This window comes from Erithacus rubecula (genome assembly GCF_903797595.1).
Source record: "Erithacus rubecula genome assembly, chromosome: 2".
Taxonomy (NCBI): domain Eukaryota; kingdom Metazoa; phylum Chordata; class Aves; order Passeriformes; family Muscicapidae; genus Erithacus; species Erithacus rubecula.
In genome coordinates, this window is record NC_136685.1 from 51,106,428 (window position 1) to 51,122,226 (window position 15,799).

The window sequence follows — 15,799 nt, forward strand, 5'->3', positions numbered from 1 at the left end:
TCCATTAGTTCAGTGTGAAGCTGTTTAACTTGGCAACTAATTTAGAATGGTTATGTGTTAATACAGTGTCATGTCTACCAGCAGAGCCATAGATTCAGAGGAAACTCAACAGATTTTGCTCATAGCTACATTAATGTAAATTGAAAATAATGAAAATAAACCCAGTGCCTTATGCCACATGTAGTTCTTTACATCTCTGTGACATTAATTCTGCAGGACCTAAAATGGTTAACTCTTGGTCAGGCAGTATTCCACACTTAGTTTCTACAGATAGAAATGACAATCTAAAATGTGAGCCTGTGGAAAAACTCATTATTCCTTTCCTCCATATTAACTGATGAAAATTTGTTTGCCTGTCAAAAATTTATCAGATGAAAAAGAAATCAGAAGCTTCATGTTTGTTTTTTTTTTTCTTTCTGTGCTGAAGCAAAGATGTGCCTGTTAGGTAAGACATGGCATCACAGCAAGGCTGTCAGAAAGACATGCAGAAAAAAATCTACATGGTCAGATTCTCAGGTGCTTAAATCCATATAGCTCCACTGAAGTCTGTGAATTTGTGACAGTTTAAGGTGTACCAATTGACAACCTGAACCCATTTAAGTTTCCCAGCTCAAAACATACCTGCCTTATCTTTTTTGAGATTCCAAGAGCCATCTCTTTGTGTTCTTTGTGGACTTTTACAGAACCTGCAACTTACAGAGTGTTTTCCAAACCATCTGTTTGTCTTTTCATTAAGAATGTTGGCAAAGGCAGCATTTCTAACTTCTGAAAATTAACTTCAGCCAAATATAAATTAATTAGTCATGCCATGCTCTCCTGTTTCTGTGAGCCTATGCTTGAATATATAGGAGAAGCTGGAACTGAGACATGAGGAAGAGAAGGTTACTTTATTACTGAAAAATTAATGGAGTCACAATACCCCTTGTCATAGGCGGCTCCAAGGAAATCCTGAAACAAGGAGCACCCTTGGTACTGAAGAATGTTATCAGAGACCTCTAGGGTTTGGGGCATGGCCAAGTCTGCTTAAGACTTATGGGAAATCTTATATAACATAACACATCAGTTAAAGGAAGGAGAGAGGGTCTTAAAACCTGGCTGAAGTTCTCAGTAGTTCAATCTTAGCATAACTGCACTGCAGTAAAAAACTAGCTTTACAGAACAACAGCAGGGATAAGACTCTGGCACGTGTCTTCACTGCTTATTCCTACATGCTCCTGCTCTCCCACTACTCTATAATTTGCAGAGGAAATGGTCCTGATTCATCCAGATCCTAGCCTCAAGTATCTATTTTTACATAATTATTTACTATATTTTAGTCTGCCCCATTTTAGAATCTGAGGCTTGTTATGAAATGGAATTGTTTTGGTTTTGTCATTCTTATGAACCTTACCTCTGGTAACTTCTGTCTCTCTTTTCCTTGCTTGAGCTGCTGCCCAGTATGCCTGGCTGAATTCCTTGGAAAGTCTTGCTTTTCTTGCTCAATCTGTAGCATTTCTAAATACTGACTCAGTGTCTCACAACCCTCATTGGTGAATTCAGAATTTGCCTGTGTCCACTTATCTTTGCAGCACTTTGCATTACACGCAGAAGTCACTGTTGATTTTTCATAGGTTTTCAAAAGCTTTTCAACAACACCATAGTTTGACCTTGAGTCAGCTGAACGTGGGCGGCCAGATAAGTTACTTGGTCTCCAGTCATGCTCGTGGAGCATGTGCCTATAACCACTAGTATTTGGAAGTCCATTCGTGTGTTTTTGTTGCCCTGCTGTCCTGACAGCTTTGCTGGGGATGTTAGTTTCTTGTTCCTTTGCTGCAGAGAGCTTGGGATTTGAAACACAGGGCGTATTTACAGTTTCTGCCCTGCTAGTAGCAGAGTCACACAGTGGACCACAGGGTTTGTGATCTTCTGATGCTGTTTGAGGCACCTGATTTTCCTGCAGGGCACTGTTACCTTTATCTGTGTGAAACACAGCCCGATTAAACTCATCAATCTTTGCTGCTAGTGTTTCATTTCTTTGGGTCTTTCCCGAAATATACCTGGTGTCTTCCAAAAGATCATTGTGCAAGGCAGCAGGGGCATAAAAGTCATTACTATAAAAAGGGCTGCTGTGAGACTTGGTGTTTTGTTTCTGATGCATCTTGTTGCTTTGGGCCATATTTCCATCTGAACAACTCTTTTGGCTTGACAGTGGGGAAGGCTCATTGTTATTGTCTTTTCCAAGCTTGCCCATATCATATGCCCATGTGTTGTGGCAGAAACTTGTTGGGACATTGCATTCATTTTTGGTCACAGGTATTGAAGCAGTTACCATCACAGGGACTTTCACAACCTGCCCTTCATTTGCACAGGCTACTGCTGATTTATTTTTGTTTACAGGTGAAGGATTCCTCAGGTTGCCCCCATTCCAACAATCCTGAGCCTTGCAATTACTTTTGATGCCTGGATCTCTTATGGGTGCTTCTGAAAGCTGTACAATTGCAGAAAGTGAGTTTGTTAGCTGCCGAGAAGTGCTCCGTGGAGGAACTGGTGGAGCTTCTTTCTTTTGCCAAGGTCTGAAATCTGTTCCTGTGTCACCAGTAAGACTACCATAAGATATGTCCTTCAAAGCTCTGGTGGAGCTCATCAGATTCTTCCTATTATTATGTTCCTCTATTTCAAAAGCAACTGAAGTCTGTGATTCATTGCTGGACACATGGTTCATCTCAGGCAGAATGACTGTGTTTTGGGTTTCCTCAAATTCCCTCAGGAAAGGAAGTGACTTCATTCTGGAAATAACAGAAGAGGTGTTTTACAGATGAGCAATAAGGAACATTCCAGAGGACCTCAGCATGGATTAATTCTCCCCAGGGGCAGGTGTTTTAACACCGGCTACTTAAAAAGGTTTGGGAGCAGTTCTGCTGCAGCTGATATACTCAGCATAATTGAAACACACAGGAAAAATCTGAGGAAAGGTCAAGAAAAGTAATTTGTATTCCTTTCCTTTCCCACTAAAATACTTCTGAGTTTTTTAGATGACTGTTTTCTTATCTATGCTACAGTAAGTACAGTAGGATCTTGTTCTAATGAGTCATGGGAGTCTACCAGACTATGAACTGAATGAAGAAAGCTGTAGAACACAGCGTATCCCTTGTTTAGGTTTCATAACCTTACACATGAGATCTGTCTTTTGATATCTGATAAAAGGCACCTTTAGAAGTTATGCATCAGCTATGAATCCTCTTACTCTAAAGATACAAACAGTAGCCCAGCTAAAATAATGAATTAGTGACAGACTTTTAACAGACCACATGGTGGAGTGTGAGAAATCCCTCTGATATTTGGAAGCATCTGAGAAGGTTCTGTTTTACCTGAGAATTTCTGCACAAGTCAAGAGGCAGACTGGTGTTTAGCTTGCTAGAGAAGACAATGAACAGTGAATTTTTAAATGATGATAGAATGTTCACTTGCCATACTTTTCAGGGTCTGACTTGCTATCTTTCCATTAGTACAAATGTATGGTGGTTCTTCTGTCTATTGCTTTCTTTCTTCCTCCTCTTGGTTCATCAATTCCTGACACATCCCCCCATGCTTAAAGCTAGATTTGGGCTTTAAGTAAGAAATTCCCAGCCTGACAAACCCGTACAATGTTGTATAAAACTACATGGAAATGAGGCCAGAGAAGACAGAAATATCTGTCCACATTCCCAATCCTCTGTACAGACATTAGAAACAAATACAATTTCATCTCATCTAAATGTTAATCTGAATTTGTAGGTTCTGTATATAAAATCCATTTTGCTAGTAAAACATGCCTTTGTATCATATTTCTGCATATTTCATTTGAATGTTTTTTGCTGAGCACTGAAACATTAGAAGAGTAGGAACTGCACACCTACCAATAAATCCAACAGCAAACCTGCCTTCAAAGTGAAAAGCATAAGGAGATTATTAATTTCCTTCCTCCAATATATGATGTCCAAAAATGTTTTTACCTTCTGTGATTGGACTTCTTTCGAATTTCCTCTTGATAGCTGCATAATTCTTCACTGACTCTGGCAAGTTCTTTAAGAGCCTTTATAAATATAAAAAACAGTCCTTTAAGATATACATTTTAAATTACATCTCCAGAATTAATTTGAAACTTGTGGTCATTTGCATTTAAGATTCACAGCAGAGGGAAGTAATGTGAGAAAAGATACTAAAAAGCCTCACCTAATGAACAGAGGTAAAGAGCATGCTGTTAACACATTTAAACAGTGAGAAAGTAGTCATTGATAGCAAACCTAGGAGCAAGTAGAGACAGAGACTTATGGAAAATTAAAATCAGGGAGGTCACTTCTTGAGCTTAACCTGGTAGGCCAAGGTCCTCAGTGTTTTCCTCTGCCTTGGAACTGAAACATGCTCATGCTTTACTTACTAGATTGAGATCACTAATATAATTCTTGGTATTTTGCTCTGAAGTTTTAATGGTGAGGCTGTCTTCAGGCTCCTCGTGGTTCTCAAAGGCCAGATTGTCCATTAACAGGGTATTGTTTCTGCTCTTATCTCTGGGCTCCTCCCATTTGTGTCCTGTTATATTGAGCAGACTCCCTTTCTCCATTCTGTTGTTTGCCACACTGTGTTGATGGTTCAGCTCCACTGTGTCACTCTCTTGTGAAGTGGGGGAAGGCATGGACAGCTGCAGCACCTTGTTCTGAATGGCCTTGCTATCATGGACAGTCATATTGCTCTCCCTTCTAAGTTTTACCTCCTGGTAAAGCTGGAAAGACAATAGAACCTTCTATTAAATCATGGTATTGTAATGAACTTTATGGCAAAGCCTCCACGTTTATCTTCTGTTTTGAATGATGCTTCACTCAGTAGCACTGATTAGAAAAGTTCTACATATGTTAGTAGAAAAGTGCTGAGTGACCTAGTGTGATAATTCAAACACCATGATTGCCACAGGATAAGGCTGTTACCATTCTCAAACTCTCTGCCATAATTTTAATGTATGGCTCCCACCATGGCTGGGACTGGAATAGATCTCATGAGATAACTGAGGGATAACTCAAGACCTTGCCTTGAGCTGAATGCCGTGTGGTTGTTTTCCCAGTGATATCAGCACACTATGTGGTGGACACAAGTGTGATCTGATGGAAATGTGGGGGAATGTGACAGAGAGACAGTGTCCTGGCTATGTTACAGCCTATTAAAGCATATTGTTTGAAGGAGAGGAAGTGAATTCTCATCAAATACAGTGCCATCTTCACAAGAACAGATTCAGTTCTCAGACAAGTGGAATTCTTCCCTATGACGAGTGATAAATCAGTACTGCAGAATAGGATTATTTGGCAATGTGCTGTCACCCTCTTCTTCCATGCTATCTGCTGAGATCATTACTAAATGACAAGGTCTTAATTCTGGTCACCAGCACATTCAAACTAGGAACCATGGTAAATTATAAATTAGAAAAAATGGCAACATCATAAAAATCTCTTCTGCTTACAGTATAATTTCCAGTGCCAAGAATCCCACAGCTCTTTACAAACATTCATTGCTAACTTGCTCTCATGAAGAAAGCACCCAGACACCTGTGAACAGCCATCTGCCTGCCCTCTCTCAGTGCACAAGGCCATCACAACAGCTTTTGAAAGGACAGTGGAAAAGAATAACAGCATGCAGAACATGTGGCCACTTCACAGGTAGTGCTGTGGATTAGAAGTATTCTCACATTCAGAGACTTAACATTTGACCTCATCCTGGGTTTTCAGATTTCACTCCCAAAGCCCAGCTGCTCATGGAAACTGAGGGCTGAACTTTGCCATTTCCAAGAAATAGGAGCCTCATATGGATTCAGCATAGCACTAAGAAGGAAGGATACCACTCCATAATATCATCCCCTAAACACCACAAGTCTTCCTGGAAGAATTTACTTAGGCTTGGTGTGCTAGAGAAAACTGCCAAATTAAAATACAAGCTGATAAGTGAGCACAAGTTTTATTGAGGAAATCCTTCTAATAGCATTTGAAAGGTATCTATCTCTTCTTTTCTCCAGCCATGTGGCTTGTGGAGAAGAAATGTCAGGCATCTGAAATCATCAGCAGCTAAAGTCAGAGCTTAGGAGGGGACTTTAGGATTTGAATCACCTTGGGGTATAATCTGTAGTTTTGTTTGGCCCTGCAGTGGCCAGCAAATTGCTTCATTTTCTTCTCCTCAGCTCCATTCATTTCTTTATCTCTTTTTCTGTCTCTGTCATGCTTTCTGCTTTCCTAATCTCCCTGCTAATAAAGAATATGATGAAAACAGTCCTTGCTGACATTGTCAGGTCTACTAATAGCCAGAATACCTTTTCATTGCTGTCATTCCAAGTCAGCTCTTACAGCTAAGAAAAGGAAATTCAATTACATATACAGATCACAGATTACTAACTTTTGAAGCATCCTCAGCTTGGCAGTGAAATTAGGGAAGACTGCACAGAAAAGACCTAACACAAAAGACAAAATGCAGCAAAGACCATCATACCAAAGTCTGCACGAATTGTGCATAAAATATAAGAGCTGACATTATGAAGTTCTGCTGCAAGCTGGTTTAATGGGCTGGGTATGGCTGCAATTCCTTTGGCTCTGACCATTTTCCTTCTCAGCTTCATGTGAGCAATCTCTGCCATACATTCCTGTGTTGCTCAGCCACAGGACAGTGCTGGCAGAGAGCAAGTGAAACTACTCCATGTGTATATTAGTTGAAAAATGTGGAAAGCTCACTAATGAAAAAATCTGCCTCTATAGGCTGCCAAGCAGACTCAGTTAATGCATTAGAGAGTGTCAGAGGCTTTGGCTGCAGGGACAATTTGGGGATAAAAGAATAATAAATAATTGCTGTGACTATTTCTGGAAGGAGATGCATTGCAAATAGCAGGGACTGTTTGCTAGAATGTGTAAACATGAGTGGTTTCAGAACTTTCATGCTATTTAATGTACCTGTTTTCTCTCCCAAGAGTCATCCATAAAAGGAACAGGTTCTAACCAGAATAATTCTGCATGATGCAGTATTTCATATATATATATATTTATATATATGTATATATTATGTTTAATATTACCATTTACCTCAGCAGGCTGGTGCCACTAAAGCCTTTTTGCTAGATAATTATGATACCTAAATTTTCTGTTACTAAATATGCATTTTTCTAAACCCCATATTGTTCAGTATTTACTTGAAAAAAGTATGTGTATGAGCCAACATGGCTCATGCCCAGTTGAATTGTCAGCAGTATGTACAGCCAATAATCTCACAGTTCACAAAGCCACATTTCACCTCCTACCTTGTATTCATGACTATTAAATGAGCAATTGCAAATACTGCTTAATCCCAGGATTTTCATCCTACCATCAGCTGTTAGAAGCTTCCAGTGACACATAAGAAATAGGATCAAATACAGAAAAAAAAATGAAGCGACTCTATGTCACTTCACCCCAAGTGAAAATGGTAGTGCTCAGATTTTTGTTTAAAAGTACCTCTTCTATTTTCTTCTGCATGACCTTCCATTGACACTCCCATTCTTTCCTTTCATTGTCAAATCTCTCCAGCAATTCCATTTTTTCTTTGTTCCAGTTCCTCTCGCTATTCTCCAGTTCACGCAGGTCCATGGCTAAAGTCTGTGCAACAACAAACACAGCTCTGCTTTTTTTCTCTCTTCCCTGGATGTTTCCTGGAAGTTTATGAGAATAAGTCTTATTTATGTTTTATGCTAGCTTTCAGGGAACAAAGACAACCAAGAAAATTCCCAAACTTAATAAATGAAATGAAATTGCAGGAGACAGTATTATACAATTGTCAGAAATTTGTATGGATTGTGACTCAAATATGGATGAACTAAGCATTATAGGATATAAACCCAAAGGCAGAGATGCCCATTCTGAAAAGGAGAGGTAAAACACATTCAGCATCACAGATTTCAGTAACATCTGCCACAGCAGGCTCTGTACCATGATCACTTTGCACCTTTGCCATTACTCTTCACTATAAATTTGAGTCCATGTAATATTGAATGGCACTTCAGGACCTTGGGATCCTTCAATATCTGCCCTTGAGGGTGAAAGCTATTTTTGTTTGTTCAAAAGACAACTGCCAATGTAAAAGTATCATGTTTGCTCACACACTCCTTGCACACACATGCAAGGAGCACAACAAGGACTGATACATTCTTTTGGCAATTGAAAACTTGATACATGCAGGGAAATCTTATGGCTACATGAATGCTTTGGAATTCATGAAGGAAGACAGGACAGGAAAGCTAATAACAGGTACAAACACATATACAGTATAAATCATTTATATAGAGGGACAGAAGGTCAACAAAAAGGGTTCAAGAATTTTGGATTTACAAGTCTAAATCTATAAATGTTAGTTTCAGGACCAGCATAGGGCAAATTCTCCAACAGCACTAACTCCAATCTAGTTCAAAAGCTTTTTCAGAATATTTGACTATTTAGTGCTTCAGTTTCTTCTTCCCCTTCAGAAATCTTTAGCCTCTTAGGGTTTGTAAATGAAAATAAAAAATAATTGAACCACTAAATAGGCAAGTTTTAAGGGAAATATTTTAGATCTGCTTATCTGACTTTGGAGCAAAGCAGTTACAAATCTTATGGGCCTGGTGTTCCTCTAGCTTTATTAGGCTTTACACTAGAAAGCCCATTTCCATCAGCACATTTACTATGCCAGCCAGGCTGAAGTAACACTCATTCATTCAGTTATGATGGCTGCTGTGATACAATGCATGGTACACAGGCGTTGATACTTAAGTTTTTAACTTCAGCTCTCAAAGCCAGTTGTATTACCCAGGTAGTCATGGAATCTAGTACTAGTTATAAAATGCCTCTGCATTGCTTTCTTCTCCTGCCAGAAATCAAATATGTAGGCAATTTAATTATCAGAGTATTAACTAGGAGTAAGCCCAGTTTACCTTTCTGCAATTTGTTCATTTCTCTGACTGATGATCAGTGGTTGTCAACTCACAGGAACTGCTGATTTTACTGCCCACATTTTCTATGATATGTAAAATTCAGTCCTGAGCAAAGTTCTTCCCCATCCCATATGTTACTGGCAAGTCTTGTTGATTTAGTTGTGGCTACCATGTAATCACCATTTACCAGTGTCTGCTTTATTTCAGGTGACTGGGAAGACAATTCCAAACTTGGAGTCAGCTTCTTTCATGTACATGTAAGCAGAAGAGCTCAGATGAAACCCAACAGGTTACTTAGGTCTTGGGATCATAGGAAGTCCTCCCACAGGATCTCCCAAGCCATCACAGGCCCAGCCCTCACTCAGAACTTGTGGAACAGCTTACCCCAAGCACCTGCCTTAGAGGTGTCCCTCAACTACCTACAGATTTCAAACCCTTCTTCTTTCCCCTGCCTAAAAACATACAGAGCAACTTCATAAAACCATAAAACTCCTTGAAACTAGGAGCTGCTGAAAGACAGCACAGAATTCTCATCAAAAAAGAAGCCAAGTACTGTTTGCTCATGGCCTCTTAGGGAAAGCAGCCAGGCTACAGAGACTGTACCTCTCCAGGCCAATGTTCCAGCTTTGTGCCAGACTCAGTAAGCACTGACCTTTTACAACTTGCAAAAAAATTCTATTAAACTTTAGATCAACTGCAATCTAAACATCTATTGCTAACGAACTTTAAGAATATTGCAGTATTTTCTCACTTTGCTAATTCAAAGGTTGTCATTTGGTTTTCTGTTTTGCTGCATTTAAGTCTTTATAACCTTTCAGGATACCTCTGAGAAATAAACAAAAGTCAAATCTCTGCTCCACTATAATTCTTATACAAATACACATCAGAAAAGAAAATAAAAACCCCCATGTGTAAATGCTGTACAGTCATGAACAAGGCAGGCAGACATAATCTGTCAACAACTTGCACAAATGGTGATTTTGCTAGTGATTATTAGTAATAATGACCTTGCTTTAGTCAGCCACATACTACTAGAAAGGTCAATACTGTATAGCATATTTGTTTTTACACACATAAGGATAGATTTAATATGTACTCCTTTCAAGCATGAATGTAGCATTGAAAAGGCCTCTGGTGCTTCCTTAGTGCTGGAAACTACTATTGCCATGTTGGCATTCATCTTAACAATTTTCAAATTGTCTCATATGGAACTGTGATTATAAAAAAAGACTGAAGACAGTCAGAAGGAAATCAAGTCTTGAAAAAGGATATTTACAGAAGTTACAGATGGCCACTTGTAGCTCTAAGATCCACAAAAGGCTTGTATTGTTTCTTAGGCTTCTCTGATTTCCTCTTGACATAAATTTGAAGAAGAAAACTCCTGTTTATTGATGTTAGCAGCTGGATAACTATACAGCTTTGTAGCTATTGTACAGTGGATCAGTTCCTCAGAGACTCTGACTTTCATTTCTACTTCTCTTTGCCCCCACTTTCTTTTTTTTTCCTGGTATTTCCTTTGGGTTTGTTTGGGGTTATTTTGATGGAGTGCAATGTGCAATCCTGGTAATACACCCTCTGTGTGCACTGAGATTTCCCCATGGGTATTTCACATGGCTAAAGCAACCCAAGGCATGTAAAATGTCACATTATCATTTGCTCTGTGGATCAGAACAATATCTGTGCTCTTGCAGTATTGGCAATTTCTGCATGTCCTAGACAAGGTCAGAAGCTCGTTACAGCAATCAAATTAAGCAAATAATCAATTTTGTCTGCATCAGCTGCATTTTCCCTTAACTTTTCCTTTAGCCCTTCCTCCTCTCGAGCAAAAAACTGTTTTAAGCAACTATTTGATGTTAGTCATTATTCACCCATATATTACCCTTTTTAGCCAGATATTAAAAATACATTTTGCAAACAACCTCTAGCAACTTATGAAAAAAATCTGCTTGACATCAGCTGAGATTTTGTTTTTCAACAATGTTTTATCAGATTAGATGTGCATAATCATTCAGATACACATATCTTCCCTGTTTTTACAGAAAAAAAAAATGCAATCAAATTATATTTCCGAATAAGTGCTGTATTTTGGATGACTAGGAAAATTGTAAACATCTGTATTTGTTCAATTATAAATGTGTGCCATGTGTCATGATAACATTCACTTTATGCATTGAAAGAAAGTACAGTTGAGGGAGAAAAGGGAAAGAAAAGGGAGAAATGAGAGAATGAAAGAAAGAGAAGGAAAAAAGAAAGAAGGGAAAAATGTAAGCATACACAATACTGTCATCCCTGTTCTATTAATATACCTCTGCCTGCACTGAAAAAACTAACTGAACTCTAAGAATAAAGACCATATATAACATATATGAACTTCACATTGCATATAAATAACATTAAGAGGGATGCTTAAATAACTTGTTGCCACATCAGAAATTTGCCTTTCTTTTTAAGCTTAACTACACTCAAAAACACTGATTTAAAATAAACCACAACCATACCTTTCATGGAATAAGAAATCCTTCAGAAGTACTTCAGTCCATTTCCAGGCAGCAGGGAAAGCAATGAAAGGCACAGCTAGCAGGGTTCCTGTTCTGTGAATCTTGATCTTTAAAAGAAGCAAGAAAGCTAAGCAAGACACAACCTTTCAACTGGGGCAGCACTTGCAACTCTCTTTGAATAGATCCTCAACTTTTGCAGACGGGAAAGCAGTTCCGTTCAGCATCATCCCGCAGCTGGCTTCCACGTGACGTCAGCGCACGGAGGATGGCTTTAAAGCCATCTCTTCCAACCCCCAGCTTTGTAACTTTATATCTCCTCAGATTTTGTGTAAACAACTCCAAGTCCAGGACATTTTTAGGTTTTATAGTGCAGTCCAGTCTTTAAAGCTTGCCAAAGCAGCTAGTGTTAATATCAAAGCTATGACAACAGGCAATTTTCGGTTTCTTTTATTGTTGTCCATGCTGTAAAGGAAGATTTTTTGCTGTCTTCCAGACCCAGCTTTCAGGGTTATATTTTTTAGTATGATCATTTTGAGCTTTGCAACTTGATCCTCCTTAAATGCTTTGTAAAAGGAGTTTTGTTTAAAGCAGTGGTTGTATTGGTTAACAGCTATCCTAAAGAGCTAAAAGCAAACCACTCCTCCCTAAAATCTTTTTCTGTATTCTAAATATGCTCTCACTTATGAAATGCAGAATTACTGGGCACTGTGTAATCCTACTGTCTTGCATTCTGGGAATGGCAGCAACTATTTCTTTGGGATATACCCAAATATTCCTGATACTTTACAATGTTTCTGGATCAGATTCTACGGTCTGTTAATTCACTTTGTATCTCAGCAAAGCAAAGCACTTGAAATTGGATGAAAAATCTCTCTTGAACAGGGAAACTCATCTCTGGCACAAGGCTGGTAAAGAAGGTCCAAAAACACCTTGGGCTGGATATAAATCCCTAGGAGTGTTCATAGCAAGAGCTGGCATGGGATGCAGGAAGGGAGTGTGACAAAAGCAATCCAGCAAGTGAAAGTCCACAGGAGACCCTGAAGGCAGAGCAGCAAAATTCAGCTGCTCCCCCTGCTGAGTGGCAGGCAGGAGGAGCCCAGCTCACTCCTCAGGTCTCTGACCACCATGGTATCTTCCCTGCTGCACCCTGGGTTAAACTGCTCTCATTTTTTGGAGAGACCCCCGGGGAAAGCCTCACACACACTGCCCTGCTGGGCACTTGTGCTTGGGGTGTCTGCAGACAGGGACTGAGACAGGCACCAAATTCACCTTTCAGGGAGCACTTTGCCCCACATGTGCCTGGAGAAGGGCCACAAAAGACTTGATTCAGGCAGCATAAAACTGGACAAATCCTGCTGTCAGACATGTCTTGGAATGTCCTAAACAGGAACATATTTTTGTGGGCAGTGCAGCTGGTAACAAGAGGATCAGTGAAAAAAAGGGATAAATATGAGGATTGATACATCTTTTGCTTAGTCAACACTCTCCTCTTATTTGATAAAATCCATTATAAAATCCAGTGTAAGGATTTTAACTCTGAGTGCATTTTATAGTAAATACCAAACCAGGTTTCAGGGAAAATACATTTTTTCTCCTTATATGGTCTAGCTGTAAGTCTCAGAGAATACATTAATTAGGTTCTTATTCTGCTCCCATGTAACTTAAATAATGGTACTTGGGCTATGTGTGAAAATTGTAAAGATGATCTAAAAATTAAACAAATATTCCCAAGTACACAACTGAATGTTTCTGAAGAAAATCCCCAGACTCTAAACTCTGAGGATTTAAATCTAAAGAAACAGTTTGACTCTCTTTGTGAGGTTAGGTCTCAAGTGCCAGCTGACATGGCTGGGAGTGAAGCTGGAGTGCTTGGGAGCAGAACTGAGCTCACAGCTGGAGGCCAGGCATCAGAGCACTGCCTCCTCCCTGAAGCCAGCACAGCTGCACTACTGCACATGAAGGCAGACTCTTCAGACATATTTTTTTGCTCTTATCCATCAACATATGCTATTATTCTTGTGTCTTTTATATTGCTAACTCCATGCCTCTTGTCTTGCTACGTGGAATCTTTGAAATAAAAACAGTAAAAATGAATAAAACAATGGGCTAAATTCCAGGCTTGAATTCTCAGTCAAGCAAAAGCCTATATTTCTGTCTGTGTGAGGAATTAAGAAATGTATTTCTTAATACATTTCAGGGGCTCATTAGGAGACAAGCACTAGACCCATCTCATAGGTCAAAGTGACACGTTAAATTCATCCTAATATGGAAAAGGTGAGACAAAGAAAACATGAAGTGAGTTGTAAAAACATGAGCTCATTTTTCTATATACCCTTAAATGTAGCAGTAGAGAATTATGCTTTTGAGAATAAGAAACTATTCAGCAGAGGCTGGCCCTACTGTCCCTCCTCCAGCATCAGCATACAAAGCAGCAAATGTGGCTTCTTGGTATCTAGCACATGTAAAATAAGCAGGAAGACCACTGTTGGCTTTTTACATCCAACATATTGCTTCCACAGGAAAAGTTTATTTTGTCCATATCTGGCACCAGCACTGCTTCGGTCAAAACTCAGCACCTCAACAAAAAAGGACACAAGGGCATTTTAAACAAGACCTCTGCTAAATTTGTCTTCAACGTGCAAGACTGGAGACAAAGCAGCATGACTTTCAGCATGGATTATAATCTGATCACATACTCAGGGCAGTGGCCAGTAAAATGTACTGAAAACCACTTCAGGGCATCTTTGGTTGTGCTGCACCAGCAGCACATTCGGTTATGGCACATCCTTCTGTTAAGGCCACAAAAGCTAGTGACAAGAAAGAAGAAGATGCTGCTGCCACTGCAAACAGCCCAACCTCCCCATTAGATTCCTGAATGATGTACACCTTGATAATCCTGGTATATACACCTTGGGAGTGGATATATACAATGGGAAATGGGCAGAAGGGAATACAAACTATGTCTCCTCTTACTGTTGTGTGCTTCTGCAGTTGGATACAACTCAGTGGAGAAACAGAGCCAACCAAGTGTTATGTCATGCTGCTGCTCCAAGGTTACATTGGAAATCGGTGGCAGATACTTTAGATGTTTACTTTAAATAGAGCCACCGTAATTTTCCCCATAGGCAACTGCATGTGTAATGGCAAAAGCTGGATTTGAATATCACTTCCCCTGGCATTAAATCAGGGACAGAAATGTAAGCCAATGGGAACTACATCCCTGATACTGATGCCTTTGGAAGTCTCCTACTCACCTATCAGATTCTGGGCTGATTAAGGAGAAGGGCATGTAATACCCTGAAGCTCTACTTGTTTTTGTAAACAACTCCTGAAGTTCATGTGCAGTTCATCTCTTTTTATAACTCATATCTAGACAGCCATGTTTTTGGCAATTTTCTATTTTCCAACTGCCAGGCATATTTCTGCACTATAACACCTGCTCTCTTCTAGTTTTGATTATGAAGCACTGGTGACATGTGTCAGCAGACACTTAGTCTATCTCTGAACTGGAGCTTCAGGCATGGATATTTCTGGTTGAAAGAAATATCTCTGAGCCTGGAGAAAACGGTCATTCTAACATAATGGGAATTTTTCAGTAGCAGCAAAAGAGTAGCAGCAAAAAAAAAAAATCTGTAAAGGGATTTTGTCAGGGCATTCAGGGCTCAGTTCTAAACAGGACACATATTTAATTGAATTTTGCTGGTAGCATTAAAGGAGAGAATATACCTATGCCCTAAATTACATAAAAATTAATTGGAGATACTGCCAATTTCCACAAGTGCAAAAATATCATAATTAGATCTACAGAAGCAAGATCTTTTGCTTTTGAAAGAACACAGAATAAATCCCCTGGGAACATAGGAAACAGAAATTTAATATTTCAGGGAAGTGCTAAATTAAGGCAATCTCATGGTTGAAATTCAATGACTTTTTTTCCCCTGGAACATTAATATTTCACAGGATATTCCAAAAGGGGAACTGTGAATCTGCTAAATGAGATTTCAGCTGATAGGTAACCTGGCATATCCAGCTCCTTGCTACATGCAAACAAAATCTATGCTCTTCTTACCATTTCTCTTCAGAACTCTGAGCTGTGGAGCATGCAGTCAGTGAATCAGCAGTGTTCTGTCTGGCTCTGCCCTGCCTGACTCCAATGCAGTCCTGCTAGAGGATGCTGATGTATTCATCTGCATTTGCTCACTCACCTGTGAGATGGTCTTTGCCCACCAGGCCAGTTACTGAGTGGGGAGAATCTGCTTCCTTTCTTGGCAGTATAATTACTGCATTTCGTAATATCAAGTTATTTAAATTTAGCAATACATAGAACACTTATTTCTTTGGCTAGATCTTATCTTCTGGCTATGGATAAATGTCCATA

At 39.4% G+C, this 15,799-nt stretch overlaps 2 protein-coding genes across 2 annotated transcripts in view; both read right to left on the minus strand.

The window, feature by feature from the left end:
- Positions 1 to 882: 882 nt before the first annotated feature.
- Positions 883 to 7,607, minus strand: KIAA0408 (the record flags this gene model as incomplete). Its single annotated transcript, XM_079298924.1, has 5 exons — positions 883 to 948; positions 1,391 to 2,765; positions 3,972 to 4,051; positions 4,397 to 4,738; positions 7,476 to 7,607. 5 exons carry the CDS (start codon positions 7,605 to 7,607, stop codon positions 883 to 885), a joined length of 1,995 nt encoding a protein of 664 aa, XP_079155050.1.
- The window catches only part of MTCL3 (MTCL family member 3), a 41,197-nt gene continuing 32,980 nt past the window's right edge, over positions 7,583 to 15,799 (minus strand). Inside the window, exons 8-9 of the mRNA XM_079329939.1 lie at positions 11,422 to 11,528; positions 7,583 to 7,669 (exon numbers count right to left, since the gene is read on the minus strand). Of these exons, the coding sequence (XP_079186065.1) occupies positions 11,455 to 11,528 (74 nt within the window). The 3' untranslated portion in view covers positions 7,583 to 7,669; positions 11,422 to 11,454. The remainder of the gene's footprint in view (positions 7,670 to 11,421; positions 11,529 to 15,799) is intronic.